The sequence below is a fragment of the Leuciscus leuciscus genome (assembly GCF_965113295.1).
Source record: "Leuciscus leuciscus genome assembly, chromosome: 5".
NCBI lineage: Eukaryota > Metazoa > Chordata > Actinopteri > Cypriniformes > Leuciscidae > Leuciscus > Leuciscus leuciscus.
In genome coordinates, this window is record NC_138729.1 from 50,815,228 (window position 1) to 50,837,714 (window position 22,487).

The 22,487-nt window shown below is 35.7% G+C and overlaps 2 protein-coding genes and 1 long non-coding RNA gene across 3 annotated transcripts in view; 2 read left to right on the forward strand and 1 right to left on the reverse strand.

The window, feature by feature from the left end:
* mtmr4 (myotubularin related protein 4) overlaps positions 1-5,157 on the reverse strand; it is a 100,306-nt gene extending 95,149 nt beyond the window's left edge. Inside the window, exon 1 of the mRNA XM_082171212.1 lies at positions 5,026-5,157. The gene's annotated coding sequence lies outside the window, so the exon portion shown is untranslated. The remainder of the gene's footprint in view (positions 1-5,025) is intronic.
* Positions 5,158-9,177: 4,020 nt separating this feature from the next.
* hpda (4-hydroxyphenylpyruvate dioxygenase a) lies at positions 9,178-22,365 on the forward strand. Its single transcript, XM_082171282.1, has 14 exons — positions 9,178-9,300; positions 9,751-9,777; positions 10,370-10,432; positions 11,512-11,616; positions 13,149-13,191; positions 13,443-13,525; positions 14,555-14,644; positions 15,424-15,530; positions 16,213-16,290; positions 16,385-16,547; positions 17,775-17,846; positions 17,933-18,055; positions 18,170-18,286; positions 22,126-22,365. The coding sequence occupies exons 1-14, from the start codon at positions 9,298-9,300 to the stop codon at positions 22,243-22,245; spliced, it is 1,194 nt and encodes a 397-aa protein (XP_082027408.1). The 5' UTR covers positions 9,178-9,297; the 3' UTR covers positions 22,246-22,365.
* LOC309499856 lies at positions 18,299-20,426 on the forward strand. The gene is made up of 2 exons (XR_014206368.1): positions 18,299-18,697; positions 19,907-20,426. It is a non-coding gene; the product is annotated as an uncharacterized lncRNA (long non-coding RNA).
* Positions 22,366-22,487: the final 122 nt, after the last annotated feature.

Here is a 22,487-nt window from a genome sequence, read left to right on the forward strand (position 1 = left end):
AATTACAAATAGGTTTATGGGATTGTTCAAATAAACATTAATAATAATGATAAAAATAATGGTATAACTTTACAATAAGGTTTATTAGTTCACTACCTAACATGAACTAAGAATGAACAATACTTGTACAGCATTTAATAATCTCATTTAATATTAATTTCAACATTTACTAATATGTTATTAAAATCAAAGGCTGTATTTGTTAACATTAGTTAGTGCACTGTGAACTAACATGAACAAACAATGAACAGTATTTTTATTAACTAACATAAGGAACTATACAGTTATCCGGACCACACGTGTGTCTTTTAGTCCCGTATAGTCATCCCTGATTGGTCTTAACCCCAGTGACGGGTAGGTTTAGGGGCGGGGTTAGGGGTAGGCCATCGTATGACTGGTCTTAACCCCAGTGACGGGTAGGTTTAGGGGCGGGGTTAGGGGTAGGCCATCGTATGACTGGTCTTAACCCCAGTGACGGGTAGGTTTAGGGGCGGGGTTAGGGGTAGGCCATCGTATGATTGGTCTTAACCCCAGTGACGGGTAGGTTTAGGGGCGGGGTTAGGGGTAGGCCATCGTATGACTGGTCTTAACCCCAGTGACGGGTAGGTTTAGGGGCGGGGTTAGGGGTAGGCCATCGTATGATTGGTCTTAACCCCAGTGACGGGTAGGTTTAGGGGCGGGGTTAGGAGTAGGCCATCGTATGATTGGTCTTAACCCCAGTGACGGGTAGGTTTAGGGGCGGGGTTAGGAGTAGGCCATCGTATGATTGGTCTTAACCCCAGTGACGGGTAGGTTTAGGGGCGGGGTTAGGAGTAGGCCATCGCATGATTGGTCTTAACCCCAGTGACGGGTAGGTTTAGGGGCGGGGTTAGGAGTAGGCCATCGTATGATTGGTCTTAACCCCAGTGACGGGTAGGTTTAGGGGCGGGGTTAGGGGTAGGCCATCGTATGACTGGTCTTAACCCCAGTGACGGGTAGGTTTAGGGGCGGGGTTAGGGGTAGGCCATCGTATGATTGGTCTTAACCCCAGTGACGGGTAGGTTTAGGGGCGGGGTTAGGGGTAGGCCATCGTATGACTGGTCTTAACCCCAGTGACGGGTAGGTTTAGGGGCGGGGTTAGGGGTAGGCCATCGTATGATTGGTCTTAACCCCAGTGACGGGTAGGTTTAGGGGCGGGGTTAGGAGTAGGCCATCGTATGATTGGTCTTAACCCCAGTGACGGGTAGGTTTAGGGGCGGGGTTAGGAGTAGGCCATCGTATGATTGGTCTTAACCCCAGTGACGGGTAGGTTTAGGGGCGGGGTTAGGAGTAGGCCATCGCATGATTGGTCTTAACCCCAGTGACGGGTAGGTTTAGGGGCGGGGTTAGGAGTAGGCCATCGTATGATTGGTCTTAACCCCAGTGACGGGTAGGTTTAGGGGCGGGGTTAGGAGTAGGCCATCGTATGATTGGTCTTAACCGCAGTGACGGGTAGGTTTAGGGGCGGGGTTAGGGGTAGGCCATCGTATGATTGGTCTTAACCCCAGTGACGGGTAGGTTTAGGGGCGGGGTTAGGAGTAGGCCATCGTATGATTGGTCTTAACCGCAGTGACGGGTAGGTTTAGGGGCGGGGTTAGGGGTAGGCCATCGTATGATTGGTCTTAACCCCAGTGACGGGTAGGTTTAGGGGCGGGGTTAGGGGTAGGCCATCGTGTGGTCCGGATAACCGTATAGTACCATAAGTAATGTTACAAATGTATTGCTCATTGTTAGTTCATGTTAGTTAATACATTAACTCATGTTAACAAATGAACCTTATTGTAAAGTGTTATCAAACAAACAGCTCACGTAGCACGGCGTTCGTGGCTCGACTAGTCGAGACTGTTTTCCAAGATGGCTCCTGCCTGTATACGAGTAATGTACTGTCTTTATAAAGTATCTTCTTATTAAACTGTCTGTACACTTACAAAGTTCTCAATGCTTCGGTTTGCATGTAGGAACCCTCATTATGCTACCGTGTTAGTGTGAGGCTATTTTGAGCCTTGTTAGTGGTATTAACTAGCGATTTACTTTTACTTATTATATGCCCCATATACTAGCGTTATAAGCTAATCTGTTTTACATTCGATTATCATGAAAACACATCCCAGAGAACGATCGACTCGGTAACCATGTGTTAATTACCCCTAGGCTTTCCTGGCTTTTCTCAGTCTAGAAGGCACCAACTTCTAAAATAATTTCACATTTCTACTACATAAATGACCCAATTTAAATACACATTCATCTTTCCAGAGGCGAAATATCCCTTTAATCATGGGAACATCACCAACGCCCTCACAAACACATGGTTTTGTGCGTTTCATGTCCATTTGTGTGAATCTTAACACACTTTATCAGCACAAATCATCTGTCTATAGAGTGAGTGAACGCATTTTCAAGAACGGTTAACCGTTTCCCTGCCACCTGGTCACTCATAGCTAAAACTTCCAAGCTTTCTTACTGGAGAAGTATTACTAACAGCTAGATCATGAACATACGGCTCACAGCTGGATTCAGAGCGGTACACGAGTCGAGTAGTCATGGGTCTATTTAAAGACAAGTCTGACCTGTAACACGAGCAGGAGCCATCAATTAGACATATCACCCAAAGCAGGGAGACGGGCCACTGAGCCCGAGGAATGTGAACGGGATACGCTGGGTTTGAACGGGTCAATCACTGATGCTCACTGGGAGATTTCGCAGATTATAGGCTAAACAAACCGAGCTTTTGCAAACTAGGGCTGCACAATATATTGAAATTATCGAAATATCGCAATATGAAAGAGAAAAATCACTCGCTGCTCTCGGCTGAATAACTTTATGGATATATTTAATTCATTCAGTTAAAACTAAGCAGTGTTTTATTTTTACATTTGATTATTCAGTTTGTGTTGTTAAATAACCCTAATGTAGGATAACCTGGAACATAAACCCCACTGATGTTAAAATAACACTTCTTATATACAGTAAAACACTGCTGTTCACTTTCAGAAGTTTTAGGGATGTTTTCTCGTCACAAAAACAATGTGAAACGTGAAATTTTAAAGATAATTTAAGTTTATAATACACGCTTTAAGCATTATCGTATCGCATTTCGAATATCACATTATTTAATGATTTATTATCACATATCGCACTCTTCTTCAATATCGTGCCGCCCTATCCAGTAGCCGATTAGTCAACTAGTGTCTCTAGATGTTTAGCTTTAAATGTTTGTGGTGGTTTTTAAAGGGGTGATGACTTTACAGAAAATATATTTCACACTCTCATTATCACTGATGTTAAAATAACACTTCTTACGCTACAGTAAAACACTGATGTTCACTGTCAGAAGTTTTAGGGATGTTTTCTCGTCACAAAAACAATGTGAAACTTATTTTAATTTTAAAGATAATTTAAGTTTATTTCACACACTTTAAGCATTATCGCATGGCATATCGAATATCTCATTATTTAATGAGTTATCGCATTTTTCTTCAATATCGTGCCGCCCTATTGCAAACATTGTTCCATTTCCTGCAGGCCACAAGAGTCACGTGTAATCAGGGGTAGTTGGACATGGACAAATACATCCAATACAAACCATGTGAAAAAGCCACAGCAAGCGTTTATCAGGCGCTCTTATCCAGAAAGTGCTTAAACTTTACATACCAGACTTTTATGATTAACTTTAGAATGACATCTTCTAGAAAAATGTGATTTCTGAACAAATTCGCACTCTTAAAACACACAAATAATCATTACGCTGAAATATCAAACCTTGAGGATCGACCTTTAATGAAATGAAATATAGTGAATAACTATAAAATGGCAATATTATAATATTTTTAATATTATAATATTAAATGCATGAAACATTATGCATTTAATATTAAATGCATGAAAACTAAGGCTTACACAAACACCTCACGGGAGCGTTTTAAAGGGACAGTTCACCCAAATATGAAAATGTACTGACCCGCAAGTTATTTCTAAACCTGTAGTCGTTTCTTCTGCTGAACACAAAAGAAGATATTATGTAATCAAACGGTTTACGGGAAGCCATTGACTATTCCTACTATGGAAGTCAATGGCTAATGTCAACTGTTCGGTTACTGACATTCTTTAAAATATCTGATGTGTTCATTAGAAGAAAGAAACTTATACGGGTTTTGGAACAACGTGAGTGCGAGTAGGTGATGACAAATTTTCATTTTCTGGTGTAGTATCCCTTTAATATCTCAAATAATCATAATACAGATATAACAAACCTTTGAGATTCAACCTTATATGAAATGAAAGATAGTGTATAGCTATAAAATGGCAATATTAGCCTGTATCATGAAAAGCATGCAATTCTAACACATTATTTGTCACTTTTTTTTACAAGAACATTTAAAAGACGAAATGTAATACTGTTAGTGTTACAATATTTTACATTTTTGAAGTTAAGTGAATCATAACTTGCATAATTGCTCTGCAATACCAATATTAAAATGTAATGCAAATGGATCCCCTTTTTTTTTTTTACAGAAAAACTCTTGTATTCAGGAGACCAAGGCAAAAGCACGTTATTACACAACGCTAATGCATTAGTTGGAAATGTGCTTGCAAGTATATACTGAAATACTCTATAATGAAATACAGTTTATCAACATAACTCTTCAAATGTGAGTTCCCATCAGTTCATCCCAGCTGGTGACCTTTGATATGTGTGTGTGTGTGTGTGTGTGTGTGTGTGTGTGTGTGTGTGTGTGTGTGTGTGTGTGTGTGTGTGTGTGTGTGTGTGTGTGTGTGTGTGTGTGTGTGTGTGTGTGTTTAGTATGGGTGGAGGATGTTACAGCCTGTAAAACATCCCAGCTGGCCAATGCCTCCACATACAAACACATGGCTGGCAAAGCACACATAAAAACCTCGCTAAACCATGCGTATTTAGTTTATACACTATTCAGCCAAACGTAACCGCGAACAAATAAAAGAAGAATCAAGTTAAACACACAGAAAATGAAATATGATCAAGATACTCACAGTGAAAGAATCAGCTGACACAACGGTGACTCAGTAGAGCGCACTACTTCCGCATTCACTTGCGATCGCCTATGCGTCAACCAATCACGATAGACTATGTCTGCACAGTTGACCAACGGCGTGGCGGAATACGTCGCGTACTAGACACTCAACAGCCAATGGAGGGCTACGGTAGGTTAGCGGCTCTAACAACAGGACGCCTGAATGCTGAGAACACACCCACATACGAACCAATCAGGGCGCGGCTGAGGTGGAAGGAGGGGTGAAGTATAAGCCAATAGAAAATCACAGCGCGGCACTAGGGGACCACGTGGTTTACTGCGCGCGTGCAGGACTTGTTAAAGCGACGGAGCGCGCATTGTGTTCGACAAAAAAAGTTTAAAACATGAACATAATGTTAATTTTCACGCTGAAATTGTCAGGATTGAACAGAACGGTTAGAGAAATAGAAAATGTTTAAGTCTTAAGTAGCTAATGCATAGTTACAGTGTACATAGGCTTACACACACACACATTATTTCACAACCCCGTATAATCTACAGTTAGATATAGTTAATCTTAATGGCTTTATAATGCAAGAATAAAACATGTAAATAATATGATCCGGTTACTGTTCTTTAAACACATGAAGCTGATCATTAACCGTGAGCAAACACATTTGAAGACAAGAGCTCAAAGTTTATCAGTCTCATTAACTTCAAGACTTGAAGTTTGGTTGATGCAGTATCATGTGTGTCACCTGACCTATGACCTTAACCAATGCTGCCATGTGTTTATGCTGTTAGAGCTCTGGGCTATTTCTGCTCTGGCTTCAGGCTTTAATCGCAGATTGGCAGTCTGACATCAGATGCCTCCATGCAGAAGTCAACACGAACCCAGACTCCTTCACTTCCTCAGATTTCACTCAAATAAAAAAATTACTTCAAACTTTAAAATTACATCCATAATATGATCCCATGATAGGAACTATATGAAGCACCTGACAGAACCCTTTAAGAGTGGTTTATCTCTCTATCTATCTCTATCTAAGAGTGTAAGAAACCTAATTTCATTCAACTTGTGTCATTAATGTAGTAAAGAATGCTGGTTGGTGATTGGCTCAGGAGAGTCCCGCCCACAACTGCTTCAGCATTTCTGAGTTGTTATCAGTCATATGACTTCTCACCTCTTTTTTCATGTGGTCATGATGATGAAATGTAAGCTTTACTGGGTCAAGGCAGTTTAGTCTTTCAGTGTCCTTAGATACGAGGTCAAAAAACACTTTCTTATTCCGTCTCTCTTTTTGGCATTAGGCCTATTCTAGGGAACACTTCCTTTTTGGTCACCAAACCCTCTAAACAATGAGAAAGTGCCTGAATGTTCTGTTTAATGAGCTCGGGTTTCCTCATCTGATATCTGCCCTTTGCTTTACGTTATTTGTTACTATCCAGTCAGATGTTCATTTCTAGAGAAGATGCTTTAATGGATTTTTGATGACCAAATTAAACTGGAAAAGGGGAATCAGTGTAAATCTCTTCTGTGATCCGTATCAGAACGGCAATGATAAAACCAATGTCAAAAATTAGCAGTTTTGTCAAAATGTCAATGTCAGATGTCTAGAATTTCTAGAAGCTTCGTTTCAGAGAACCATGTAATGATCCAATGTCGCCCTCTAATGTACAAATGAAGGTACTTTGACAATCCCAGAATCATTTTCAATTTATTCTTCAATATGTAAATCATACTGGAGTTTATATTACTAACCCACATTTTCCACTACGCTCATATTGGCCCTATCCGTGTCATACAGAGCCTGAAAGGGACATGGTGGTGAAGGAAAAATATATGAGATGGGAGGAATTATCTTAATATCTCACAAAGGCATTGCATGACACTGCAGAAAGGCAAACCCATGTTTGTGGACATGCATCATGATTCATAGTGATAAAACAGTATTATATGAAGTACCGAAGCAAACTCTACTGTATATGAATATGGTAATTCAGTACTATATATGATATATACAGTGCTATTTTTAGTACTGTGTATATGATATATAAAGTGCTATTTTCAATATGATATATAAAGTGCTATTTTCAGTGCTATATATGATATATAAGTGCTATTTTTAGTACTGTATATGATATATAAAGTGCTATTTTTAGTACTGTATATGATATATAAGTGCTATTTTTAGTACTGTATATGATATATAAAGTGCTATTTTTAGTACTGTATATGATATATAAAGTGCTATTTTCAATATGATATATAAAGTGCTATTTTCAATATGATATATAAAGTGCTATTTTCAGTACTATATATGATATATAAGTGCAATTTTCAGTGCTATATATGATATATACAGTGCTATTTTTAGTACTGTATACAATATATAAAGTGCGATTTTCAGTGCTATATATGATATATAAGTGCAATTTTCAGTACTATATATATAAAGTGCTATTTTAAGTACTATATATGATATATAAAGTGCTATTTTCAGTACTATATATGATATATAAAGTGCAATTTTCAGTACTATATATGATATATAAGTGCAATTTTCAGTACTATATATATAAAGTGCTATTTTTTGTATATAAAGTGCTATTTTCAGTACTATATATGATATATAAAGTGCTATTTTCAGTACTATATATGATATATAAGTAGTGAAATTTTCAATGCTATATATGATATATAAGTGCAATTTTCAGTACTATATATGATATATAAAGTGCTATTTTCAGTACTATATATGATATATAAGTGCAATTTTCAGTACTATATGATACATACAGTGCTATTTTCAGTACTATATATGATATATAAGTGCAATTTTCAGTGCTATATATGATATATACAGTGCTATTTTCACTACTATATATGATATATACAGTGCTATTTTTAGTACTGTATACAATATATAAAGTGCAATTTTCAGTGCTATATATGATATATAAGTGCAATTTTCAGTACTATATATGATATATAAAGTGCTATTTTCAGTACTATATATGATATATAAGTGCAATTTTCAGTACTATATATGATATATACAGTGCTATTTTCAGTACTATATATGATATATAAGTGCAATTTTCAGTACTATATATGATATATACGGTGCTATTTTCACTACTATATATGATATATAAGTGCAATTTTCACTACTATATATGATATATACAGTGCTATTTTCAGTACTATATATGATATATAAGTGCAATTTTCACTACTATATATGATATATACAGTGCTATTTTCGGTACTATATATGATATATAAGTGCAATTTTCAGTTCTATATATGATATATACAGTGCTATTTTCAGTACTATATATGATATATAAGTGCAATTTTCAGTACTATATATGATATATACAGTGCTATTTTCACTACTATATATGATATATAAGTGCAATTTTCACTACTATATATGATATATACAGTGCTATTTTCACTACTATATATGATATATAAGTGCAATTTTCACTACTATATATGATATATACAGTGCTATTTTCGGTACTATATATGATATATAAGTGCAATTTTCAGTTCTATATATGATATATACAGTGCTATTTTCAGTACTATATATGATATATAAGTGCAATTTTCAGTTCTATATATGATATATACAGTGCTATTTTCAGTACTATATATGATATATAAAGTGCAATTTTCAGTGCTATATATGATATATACAGTGCTATTTTCAGTGCTATATATGATATTTAAAGTGCTATTTTCAGTATATAAAGTGCTATTTTCAATATTATATATATATATATGCTATTTTCAGTACTATATATGATATATAAATGCTATTTTCAGTACTATATATGTTAAAGTGCTATTTTCAGTATATATGATATATAAAGTGCTATTTTCAGTGTTATATTATGATATATAAAGTGCTATTTTCAGTATTATATATATATATATATATATATATGCTGTTTTCAGTACTATATATGCTAAAGTGCTATTTTCAGTACTATATATGATAAAGTGCTATTTTCAGTAGGCTACTATACACTATAAGGGGAAGTTGAACATCACTCTGGATATTACAGTAAAAGTATCACAATACATGTGCGCTATAGCTGGTAAAATACATCAAATGTGTGTGTCGGCCGGAGAGGGTGTGTGTGCAGACGCTCTTTTGGCTGGATGAGACTGAAGGGGTGTTGAACCTGAGGTCCAGTGACCGGCACACATAAAACAGCAGATCTGTGTGTACGACAGCTCTTCTGACCCACAAACCCCACCGAGAACTTCGACATGGTGAGTCCAATGCACTGCATTTACACCAATCAGAGTAAGATTCAATATTTTCATTCATTTATGCTCATAAAATTGTGATGCAGAAATGTGTGCTATTGGTTACATTAGCATTTCAGTGAACAAATCTTAAAATAACTATTTTTGTTTCTTAGAGTGAAGAATATTAAAAAAATCTAAAGAATCTTTTTCCACTATAGTAAGCTTTACTGTAATTGAAAGATTCCATGGATGTTAAATATTCTTCATGGAATCCTCAATGCCAATAAAGACCTTAAACTATTAAAATGCATATTGTCTTGTCATAAAGTACATTTTCTGAATGTTTCTATTATTATTATTTAATATTAAGTCAAAAGATGTCTTTCAGTCTGGAGAAAGTTCTATTTCAGAATGTCCGTATGAATGTATAAATGTTTGATAAATATTAACTGATGTCTGTTCTCTCTTTAGACTTCATACACTGACAAAGGAGAGAAGGTAACATGAACTTTAAACTATAACAAAACGGTAACACTTTAGTTTGCACTGTAAAAAAAAAAAAAAAAAATTGCTGCCTTAAATTTGTATGTACAATCAACTTGGATGTTTACGTCATTTCAACTTAAATTACATTAAACTGACTTAAAAAATTTGTTGAAGCTTGTATAGCTTATTAAAAAAAGTTGCAAATTATTTTTTCACTTATAAACTTATTTTGATATATAAAAACATAATGTTGTCATAACTTATTGATCATGTAATTTTTTACAGTGTAGGGTCCAATTCTCACTATTAATAGCTGCGTATTATCATGCATATTACTAGGATATTGTCTGTTTATTAATACTAATGAAACACATATTAATGTCTTATTCTGCATGATCATATTCTACATCCCTTAATGCTACAATACCTAAACTATCTTACAAACTATTAATAAGCAGTAATTAGGAGTTTATTGAGGCAAACGTCATAGTTAATAGTGAGAATTGGACCCTAAACTAAAGTGTGACCAATCAAAACTATATAACAGCTTATTTTGGTAAATATATAATATTTTATGGATTTTTATTTTATTTTTCTGTTGCAGCCGGAGAGAGGGAAATTTTTAAGGTTTCACCATGTGAAGTTCTGGGTGGGAAACGCCAAACAGGTGAGCTTACAGTTCACCGGCAGAGATGAATCTGTTTCAGGGTTATTATAGTTATACAAATAAAACCGTAAAAAGTATAATTATTCAAAATAAATTATTATTAAATTAAATTAAATTTCTAAGACCATAAATAAACATTTACTTTGACTCGATTTACTCAAATAACTAAAATTGAAAAAAAAAAATATATATATAAACCATTGACTTTTTTTTTTTTTTACTAATAAAATTACAAAGCAACAACAACAAAATGAATAAAGCTTTAGCTGAAATTAAAATAAATTATCTCAAAGTTACTAAAATATCATCAATCTGTTTGAATACAGAAGTTATGACTGTATTTTGATGATTTACAAAAATTAAAACATGATAATTTTGCACTTTCTCTGAATAAAATAAGATTTTCAGGAATTATAGTTGTGTATCCCTTAGTAAAGATGCTTTGATGCAAAGTTTAGGGTTTAAATGAAAGCGTTTCTGTAAGATTATTGCACTGAATATCCATTTGTTGGCACAATTTAATTGTTATGAAGTTGCTTTCACTAGTTTTAAAGGCTTGATATTCCTAATGACGAACGCTTCTCTGAAGATGTGATCAATAATGTGCTCTTAATCTAAGAGTGATGCAATAGTTCATCTCGCCTGATCTCCACAGTGACATAGGTTTACATATTAACCAATAGTTTCTGCTCATTTTGAACCCTATAGAATATTTCGTCTTGTTACATTCATAGAAGAAAAGGTTCTATAGAAGCTTATGGGTTCCGTCATGGGATCCTTTTATGGATTCAGTTTTAATTAATTTTTTTATGACTTAAATAGCCCATAAACATACTTTATCACACTAACAAATTGAATTCACCCGTTAAACATGACAGTATCAAAATTCTCTTTAGAACTGCACTGAACATTTGTCTGTTTATTTAGACTGAATTCATTTTATATGTTGTTTTCTAACAGATATTTTAGGATTTTAACATTATTTTGATTATCTCATTAAAACAACTTGTCGAAATAAAACTGTGCAGACACAGATATACCCTTAAACTGGGCATTTGTCCTGTGTGTTTCTGGTCTAGGCCGCGGCGTTCTACTGTGATAAGTTTGGCTTCGAGCCGCTGGCGTATAAAGGTCTGGAGACGGGCAGCAGAGAACTGGTGTCTCACGCCATCAGACAGGACAAGGTGTGTGTGTGTGTGTGTGTGTGTGTGTGTGTGTGTGTGTGTGTGTGTGTGTGTGTGTGTGTGTGTGTGTGTGTGTGTGTGTGTGTGTGTGTGTGTGTGTGTGTGTGTGTGTGTGTGTGTGTGTGTGTGTGTGTCGAGGATCAATACACCCATGACACAACACAGGACATCATCTACACACACGTCATGCAATCACTCATTTCATGCCCTAAAATTATTAGAAATAATTACATTTTGGATTTTAGGTTGATAATGAACACTTTATTTTAAGGTGTCTTTGTTACCGTGTAATTATACATTTAAGTAATGAGGGTAACACTTTATTTGACTTATGTTACATGTACTTACCATAGTAATGAGATTAATTTTTTATTTTGGTTACACTTTATTTTAAGGTGTCATTGTTACAGTGTGATTATATATTTAAGTACTGAGTAATAATAAGCAACTACATGTACTTACTATAGGGTTAGGGTAGGATTAGGGTTTGGTTGAGGGTTAGTTGCATGTAATTATGCATAATTTACTGTTATTACTATGGTAAGTACATGTAACATATGTAACAAGGACACTGTGAAATAAAGTGTTAGCTGATTTTTTATTTCAACCAAACCCTAATCCTACCCTAACCCTATAGTAAGTACATGTATATTATGACCATACATTATATTAAATATATAATTACACTGTAACAATGACACCTTAAAATAAAGTGTAACCGTAATGAGTAATGTTAATTAACTACATGTACTTACTATAGGGTTAGGACTAGGATTAGGTTTGCTTTAGGGTTTGTTGCATGTGATTATGCATGATTTATAGTTATTACTATGTATGTAACATGTGTAACAAGGACAGTGTAAAATAAAGTGTTAGCCATTTTTTATTTAACATTTTGTATCTTTAGGGGATTTTATGCTAGTAAATTATATTTAGGCAGTCGTTATAATCCATTTATTGAGTTTTTTAGCATAGACTTGAACATTTAATTTCTATCTTAAACTGGCATAAATCTTGAATGCTTTGGAGTTCAGACTTCAGTTTGGTCTCAAGACACTTGGCAGAGAAAAAAAAAGTAATAAAAAGAAAGTTTATTGTTATGAAAAATGCACAAAAATACTATTTTCAATTTTTAAATGAAATATATATATTTTCAAAACATGTTTTACTCAAAAACGGTGTGAAGATCAAAGCAATAAAAAAAATTAAGTTGATATGTAAAAAAAATGATGAAGATTTTGTTTGGGTGCAGTACCAAACATTTCCACTATGAAATTAATTTCTAATGCGCTCATTTTTGATGGCGAGGAGCATAAGTGTGTTTTTTGGTTTTTTTTTTTTTGGTCATTTAACCTGTTTTGTGTTCATATAACAAGTGCCAAAACCTTTATCAAGTTTCGTTCCATTCCGATGAAGTAAAAAAATCAAAATGTAAAAAATGTTTTTTATGAGCATCAGAGGGTTTCAAAACCCAACCTGCATATTTGTTTCAAAATCACTCACAGAGTTAAAAGTATTTGTTCTTTTCACAGATAGTATTCGTCTTCGAGTCTGCTCTGAACCCTGGAAATGAGGGTATGAACCATTTCATTTATTTTTAAACACGGTAGTGTGAAAAATACTTTTCAGATCATGTAAAACATATGAAAAGGGTCATGAAAAAAAAACTTAATGCATGAGAATTAGTGGGTTAAAATAAAAGCATATGACAATATTCACACATGAGAAAAGATAATGAAGGATTCTGTTACTTTATTTATTCTGTGTTAAATGACCCTGGGTTGAGAAAAGACCGAAAGTGCTCACTATAGCCTCTCGCTCCACAGAAATGGGGGAGCATCTGATGAAACACGGAGACGGAGTGAAAGACGTCGCGTTTCAAGTGGAGGACTGTGACTTTTTAGTCAAGGTTTGTTACATTATTGACATAATAATATTCATAATGCTGCATAATTAATTCAGTGAGGGTGTCCAGTTAACATCAAAGATTTTAAAAACCACAAGAGTAGTATTGCTTATCTATATTCCCATATCACTCTTACTATTCCTGCAGTGTTTATGATCAAAACTGGGAATTCATCAGAACTATGGCTGATACTCACTGATGTTTGTACGGTTATTTTCCCTCCAAAATGATGTCACTTCTAGATGATGTCATTGAGGAACTTCCTTTCCTTAAAGGGATTTTTACAAAAGGCTAAAAGTGAAAGTGATATTGAGAAAGCAGGAAAAAGCTATAAACTTTCCAAAACATGTTTTACTCAAAAACTGTGCGAAAATCAAAGCAATAAAATGTTTTAAGTTGATATGTCCAAAAATGATGAAGATTTTGTTTTGGGTGCAGTACCAAACATTTCCACTATGAAATTAATTTCCAATGTGCTCATTTTTGAGAAAGAAAAAATTTAGATTTTTTTGTTTTTTTTGATATTGAGAAAGCAGGAAAAAGTTTTAAACTCACAATCAATTACAGAGAAGTTAAGACATGAAAATTAAATACAAAATATTTATTTCCAAAATGATTACTGGACGCCACTCATAATGCAGTAGGCTAGTATGCATTATGCTAGTAAACATTTTCAAAACAAGTTGCATGTTTCCTTAATGCATATACTATTGCACTTAGGCATTATTTTCATGACAATTTATCACATTTTAAGGTTAACAGGAGTTTTTGCATTGCAATAATGAGAATTTGAGGGTTAAAATGGGGTTAAATGTGAAATAAATATCAAAATCCAAAAAAAAGAATGCATTTGAGAAATGCACATGAATCTTTGAGAAATGCATGTGTGTTCTGCACAGTATATTCAGTTAACAGTAAGTTAATATTCCATTCTGAACACAATAATCACCTAAAAAATAACTAAATAACTGCATGTTGAAAACAGATTTACCTTGAAGGGACTTTGGAATAAATGTGTGTTTGCGTTCCCAGAAAGCCAAAGAGAGAGGAGCAGTGGTCGTCCGAGAGCCGTGGGTGGAGCAGGATTCAGGAGGAAAAGTCAAATACACTGTCATTCAAACTGTACGTCAGAGAAGAAGACAACATGTGTTCAGACAGACATACACTGACTTTAAAGGGGTGGTTGGTTATGATTTCACTTCTCTAACTTTAGTTAGTGTGTAATGTTGCTGTTTGAGCATAAACAACATCTGCAAAGTTACGACGCTCAAAGTTCAAAGCAAAGGGAGATATTTGCTTTCAAAGAAATGGCTTTTTAAGGACTACAACAAACGGCTGGTAGAGACTACACCACATTCCTCCCGGGTTAGTGACATCACCAACCCTAGAATTGACATAAACCCCGCCCCCTGAACACGATTTATAGATTATCAAGACAGAATATGATAATCAATGACTAGAAGATAATTACACATCAGCTTCATAAATTCATCAACTAACCATTCAGAAATGTCCTGTTGCTTCTACATGTTGTCACTTCTTCTTGAGTCTCTCCATCATTGTCTGACTCCGGTTTGAACATAAAAGGCTAAAAGTTTTTGAAATGTTCAGTGTGTGTCTGTGTGAGGTAATCAGAGCTGCTAACACACACGCGAGCTCTTAAAGCTCCGCCCTCTATGACGGGAGCAGCAGCTCATTTGCATTTAAAGGGACAGACACAAAAAAACAGTGACAATTTTAACATGCTATATAAAAATATCTGTGGGGTATTTTGAGCTAAAACTTCACATACACACTCTGGGGACATCAGAGACTACATTTTGTGAAAAGGGCACTATACCACACCTTTAAAGCTTGAGCTTGGCGAACACGTATGATATATCTGATGTTGTGTTTTGCAGTATGGAGACACAACACACACGTTTGTAGAGTACATGGGACCCTATAAAGGTTTGTTTCTGCCAGGATACCAGGAGCCGCTGTTCAGAGACCCTCTGTTACCAAAACTGTGAGTGATTTTCCTGTGAACCCAGACAACAGGGAACGTTCTCAGAACAAACATTATTACAGTAACGTTGAGAAAACGTTCATTCAAAGTTATCTGGTCTTTAATAATGTTCTCAAAACGTCAGTGCAAAAACATTATTTATACAACATTCATGGAAAGTTGTTTTTTTCTTAAATGTTTTAGTTGCATTTTTTAAAAGTAACGTTCCCTTAACGTTCCCCGTTTTGCACATTCAGAGAACATTCAGAAATTATGTTAGAGATAGTTCACTCACAAATAAAAATTCTGTCATAATTTGCTGATATGTTCTAAACTTCTATGAGTTTCTTTGTTCTGTTGAACACAAAAGAAAATATTTTGAAGAATGTTGGTAACCAAACAATTACTGGGCCCACATGACTTCCATAGTATGAAACACACACACACACAAAACAAATGTGTTAAACTATCCCTTTAATTGGAACATTAGCGCATAGAATGTTCTTAGAAAATATTTAGAACATGTACAACATCTTGTAAAATAATGTGAGCCGACAAATATAGTTTCTTAGGCCAGAAACATACTCTATGGAAACATGCATGACACATTTCAGAATACAAAAATGCATGAAACTGTGATAGCTAGACATGAAACTTCTCACAAACGTTTTTTACCCTTGTGGTTCTCCTTCTCTGGCAACAGGCCACCAGGACATCTGAGCTTCATCGATCACATTGTTGGAAACCAGCCAGATGATAAAATGGTGCCAGTATCGGACTGGTGAGGGTCACACATCCAACAAACAAATCAATAAGACAAATTCGTGGAAATGTCACTGGCAAAAAAACACGTTCTCTCTGTCTTTTTTCTGCAGGTATCAGAAGTGTCTGCTGTTCCACAGGTTCTGGTCCATCGATGACAAACAGATCCACACCGAGTACAGCGCTCTCAGATCCATCGTAGTTACCAATTATGAGGAAACCATCAAGATGCCCATTAATGAACCAGCAATCGGGAAAAAGAAATCGCAAATCCAGGTTCTTCCAGCAGATTCCTAGAAATCATCAAACTTCGTGCAAATATTTCAGTTTTCAGTTTACTAACAATACAATTCTGAAATATATTACTATATACTGAAAAATTTAAATAAGCTACTGTTGTAAATGAATCGTGTAGCCGATCTAGGCAGGTGGAGCTGGGGAGGAGGAAGGGTTCAGAGGAACTCTGCAGGACCAGTTACAGCAAACACTGAACCAGATTATTTAAATGCTGAGCAAGCAATCTCATTGGCTGCAGGATCAGCAGAGGCCAATCAGCTCGTGCCATGCGGCAGTGATGTGATTGCTTGCAGATTGCATGTAAAGGATCGATCAGCCTGCGCCATCTAGAGTTTAATTTCATAATTTTGGATGTTAATACATATATAGAGACAGTATTTGGGGAAATCTGATTGTAAACAGTGTGGCATCCAACAATCAGATTATCTTTAGCTGTTTCCACATGTGCATTTTGGGATATCGCTTTAAAAAATGCAGGATGGAAACGCCAAGATGCGCATAAATTCTAAAAATGCACGCGCTCAATTGAGTCCGATAATTGTTTTAAAACGTGCATAAACTGATGAATTCATTGATGTGCATCAACAAAAGTCATGTGACTTTGCGAGATTGGACGGCATAACTGGACCAATCAGCGGGTTGATCTCGTTTCACAGAATCTGAAATGCCTGAGCAAAGTCTATCGTCAAAGTCTATCGGCAAAGTGGTTCGGTACAAATACTCTTACATGGCTCCGTTCCCAAACAGCAGGCGTAGGAAAGCAAGATAACATGAGCGTGATTATTGCATTTCGTAAGTAATATATTATATGTGGCTCCTCCTACTGCAGTAACTTACTTTTTTTTCTGATATTTAGCGCCACTTTATCTGGAAATTATGAATTTGTTCTCTTCGGCTCACTGGGTGGAAACGGTGCTTTATTTGCAAATGTTTTATGCAATATTCCAAGTTTGCACATAAGTTAAATTCGCAAGCTTTTGCTCTAGTGATCACAATAATAACTTTTTGTGCAGTTCTGCTTGCTACCACTAGTGGTACACACTGTTGGAAAAATTCACGTTTGACTGAAAAATTTGTACTAGTAAATTAGAGTCTTTATTAAAAACCAACAAGGCCCAGTTCATCTTTAACTGAAACATTTGACAATTTGAAATCTATAGTAAGTGTCCATATTACTGCTATAATTCTCTTTTTTCGTGTGTAAAGGAGTATATTGACTACAACGGAGGACCCGGAGTGCAGCACATAGCCCTGAACACGTCCAACATCATCCAAGCTGTACGGCTCCTCTCAATATGACTTCATTCCTATTAGAACAAAATAAAGTAAAAGACAAAACATGAAACTCTGTCCTTATGAATCAGATTGTGAACCTTCGAGCTCGAGGGATGGAGTTTCTGTCCGCTCCTGATAACTACTACGAAATCCTCCGACAGAACCTGAAGACGGCCAAGATCAAGGTGAAGGAGGACCTTAAAACACTGCAGGTCAGAGACCCCAAGATTCCCGTTTGGATATGTGGATATATATTTTGGATATTTAATTTGTTCATTTTTTCCAAATACATATTGAAAACTTAATTTTTTTTCCATCCAATGCAGGAGTTAAAAATCTTAGTAGACTTTGACGATAAGGGTTACCTGCTACAGATCTTCACCAAACCCGTGCAGGACAGGCCGACGCTCTTCCTGGAGGTTATCCAGAGGAACAACCACTCTGTGAGTCTGACATCAACATGCTTTTACATCTATTCATTTAGAAGATTGTGAATTTAATGGAGCCTACTTGTTCCAAACCCATAAGACTTTCATTCATCTTAGGAAAAGAAATCAAGATATTTTTTCTGTAAATTTGATGCTTCAAAACGTTTATAAAAAGATTGTTCAATGGAGCTGATTAATCCAAGTCTTCTGTAGAGACAGAATTTGCAGACAAACAGATTTAATTTAGGCTTTTATTCACATATAAATAGAACAATTGATCCTCATTGGTTCTCCGATCAATGTTTATATGCGAATAAGAGCCTAAATTAAATGTGCTGTATGTAGAATTGAGAAAATCTTGAGTAACACTTTATTTTACAGTGTCCTTGTTACATATGTTACATGTACTTACCATAGTAATAACATGTTACCAAGGGGTACCGTTCCTTTAAACCAGGGGGGAGGGGACAAGAATAATAACTACAATGTACTCACAAAAATAAGCAGATTTATTGACACAAACCAATAGGACAATACATATGTCAAATCAAAGAAAAGAAAATACATTGTAGAACAAAAAAACTCATTCCCCCTCGAAGGATATTAATGACCAGCCAACCTCCTATGAACCCCAATACAATCCCAATTTTGTCACACAAAACAACTCAAAATAAACAAAGTAAATGACACAAACAGAAATAATATTAATTGAAAGTAAACCATACTCAAACCAACACACACAAAAAGAAATTCCACTGCAAGCTTAAATCTCATGCAAATAAATAATTAATGTGCTTTAAAGCATCAGTATAGTACAGAGAGTACAAGAGTTGGCTGGCAACACGAGGCTGGGAAGTGACATACAAACAAGGAAAAAAATAAATAAAAAGGAAAACACCCCACTAGCCAGTACGAGTCACAACATCCATACACATTGCGCTGGAGGCATACAGCGCGCACATATCGGTACTGGCTAGATGGGGAAAATCAAAACAAAAACACACGAGGAACAGCGATCAACTAAACCTAATACAAAAAAACAAAAACATGATTAGCAATACAAATTAGCAATACACAAAAAGATCACCACAAAACATATTTATTTAATCTCATTAGAAAATAAAATCAAGACACATTCAAACACTGTATAAAAAACCTCAAATTACCTGCAACACAGCCACTAATCCTGGACTAACTTCCAAGATAGAAACGGGCGTGACCAACGGCCTACAAATCCACACCGTTTGGCGTCTATATTAAAAACAATTCCCTAATTAAATAAGTCTTCATAAACATGAAACACAGCAATCACTATTTATTTAGCCTACCTGCTCACCAAACCGTTCATGCACAAACCAACATGGACCTGTCACCGGACAGCACAATGTTTGTGTCTGCATTAAAAACATCTAATTCAGTAAAAAAACTTTGTAAATATAAAACAAAAGTGTCAACATTTGCTTGGCCTACCTTCTCAACCAGACCACGTCTGTGCACCAACACACAAGGAACGGCTACCAAACAGCACAATTCCACACAACAGATTGGACTTCCTCTCTAGAGGTGCCTGCTTAAATACCCTCTACCTACCTGGCCACGCCCTCCACTAATTACCATCTCACCGGCTACAAACAGTAAATTATGCATAATTACATGCAACTAACCCTCAACCAAACCCTAATCCTACCCTAACCCTATAGTAAGTACATGTTGTTAATTAATATTACATAGTATTTAAATATATAATTACACTGTAACAAAGACACCTTAAAATAAAGTGTAACCAAATCTTGTTATTAGCGACACCGGTGGCCGTGAAGTGAACTGCAGCAGCACTTATTGCTTGCACTCGTGTTCACGTAACGTACAAGAGACTGAACGTGATTCAAGATCCTGATTTTCTCACAGTGAAGTTTATTTTTGTTCTTCGTTTAAAAGTAAAAAGAAGTTGGAAACACCTTTGCAGTGATTTACTGTTAACGAACATCCCGACGCCGTCCACTGCTGAGAGCGACGTGTAGATGAATATGTGAATATGTGCTGCTCTTTCCTCTCAATAACACAATAAACACACAACAGAAATGAGAAACATCAGTTCAGAAAGCATCTGATCATAGAGATGTGGAGATGTTCTCGACAGATGAGCTCATTAAAATCACACTGTTATGATAGTTTGATTATAAAGTATATCTGAGACTATAGACTATATAGATCTGACTCTGTGAGACTGTAGTTTGAATGAATCTCTTTTCTTTGCACGACACACTGACATTACAGTCCAGAACGGCTCTTTCAGCATTATCCCTGAACATTGTATAAGCATTAGTGTCATGTGTCAGTGAACAGAAGAGAGGCTCTCGGTGGAAAACACACATCTGAGATTTTCCCGACAAAAATATCCCGAGTCCTAAACATAAAAATCAGCTAGGAAGTCTGGGAAGGTCTCGTTTTTAAGTTTCATTACAAGCTGTTCACACATCGGCAATAAAAAAGCAATTAATACATGATATTCTTGCATATAGGCTCTTTAAATCTGTTTAAATCACGTAAAGCGATCGTGTCTTTTCAGAAGACTGGATTAAACCCCTCGATTCTTATGGATTTATTTTACAATCTCTTTAGGAAAGTTTTGAAGCATCAGAGTTTTGGACGTATAGACTTTCAATAGAGGCGATATAAATCTTTCACATTTCATTACAAATATCTTCATTTGTGTCCTGAAGAGGAATGAAAGTCTTAATAGTTTGGAACGACAAGAGTGTGAGTAATTAATGACAGAATTTTCATTTTTGGGTGAACTATCCCTTTAAAAACCCACAGATGCAACAATAAACCACAACAAACAACATACAAATAAATACTGCAAATATCCACAACATACGAATACCATTTAGGAGATGTAGGAAGTGTTTATGGGAACAGTGAACGTGAGTGTTCGGGAAAGTTGTGACATGCGCAGTGCAGTTGATCGTGTGTCTTAGATTAAGAAGAAATGTGTTGTCTGTATTCAGGTACAGTAAACACAGTTACAGTATTGAGTTTGAGTCTGAGCTCTGACAACCTGTTTGAACAGGCCCATAGTTTTATTAGGGGCATTTTTAAAGCTTGTGAAGTGAAGGAAATGCCTAAAGATAAGACGTTTCTATCTAAACCACACTAAAGGGGCTTCACTGTCTTTTGTGGTGCTTAAAAAGTTCAAACAGAGCAAGAAAATGAACCCAATGACACCAACAATTAGAATCAAAACACTGTGGATTGTTGGTAGATACACTGTAAAACGATATGAAAATTTTGGCCGATACCGATAACCGATTATTCTTTATATTTGAAGGCCGATAACCGATATATTGGCTGATAAATCTAAATCTAAGTTTTTATGTAATTTTTGAGAGCCTGATTACAAAAGTAATGTCCAAAGCACACAATTATAATGATTTTATAGCCGATATTACAGATTTGTGTTGTATTTAACTGTATTTTCCTTTTTTGAAGTGATTTCAATCATATTTCAAGCCATTTAAAACCATCATGTTGAACAGTGCACATCTGAAGTGTCTCAGCTGGATGAAATATACCCTTATTTATCGGCTTTAATATATCAGCCACATTTTTTTATTGGGCCGATAACAATAACATTACAAATGAACATATATCAGCCGATACCGATATGCATTCCTAAAAAAAAATCGTTTTCGAAGTTTTACATGAACATACCGTTTCAGTTTTTCTACTTCAGAACTTTGTTTAATTCAACGGCTGATTACATATTTCATCTGAGTCCAATTCTCATAGATTTTTCCCATCATAAGAACGCATGCGTTAAACCTGTGATTCTCCGTCTTCTGATCCACAAGGGTTTCGGAGCTGGAAACTTCAAATCTCTGTTCGAGGCCATTGAGAAGGACCAGGACGCCAGAGGAAACCTCACGGTTCTCACACCGGAGAGCCAGGGCATCCCGAAGGAGTTTCACTGACACACAAACACATCTGCAGACACATGGTTTACTCACAAGCCCTTGTGCTGGAGTGAAAGAATCATCCGAGACCATCAGTTCACACTGAACGTGCAGGGCAACAATAAAGAATGTAATGTATCATGTATCTGTATCGTTTTCTTAATCGTTCATCAGCTACGTCCACGACACATAACACTTTCAAAGTCAAATGGGTTAATAATTTTTTTCCAAGACATGTGAGGGTTGTTATAGTTAACAAT

Excerpts from the sequence above, each read along its gene's own strand:
- hpda (XM_082171282.1), top strand. Across the intron at positions 14,645-15,423 it reads AATACACTGTCATTCAAACT|TATGGAGACACAACACACAC; the intron begins GTACGTCAGAGA and ends TGTGTTTTGCAG. Across the intron at positions 17,847-17,932 it reads CGTCCAACATCATCCAAGCT|ATTGTGAACCTTCGAGCTCG; the intron begins GTACGGCTCCTC and ends CTTATGAATCAG.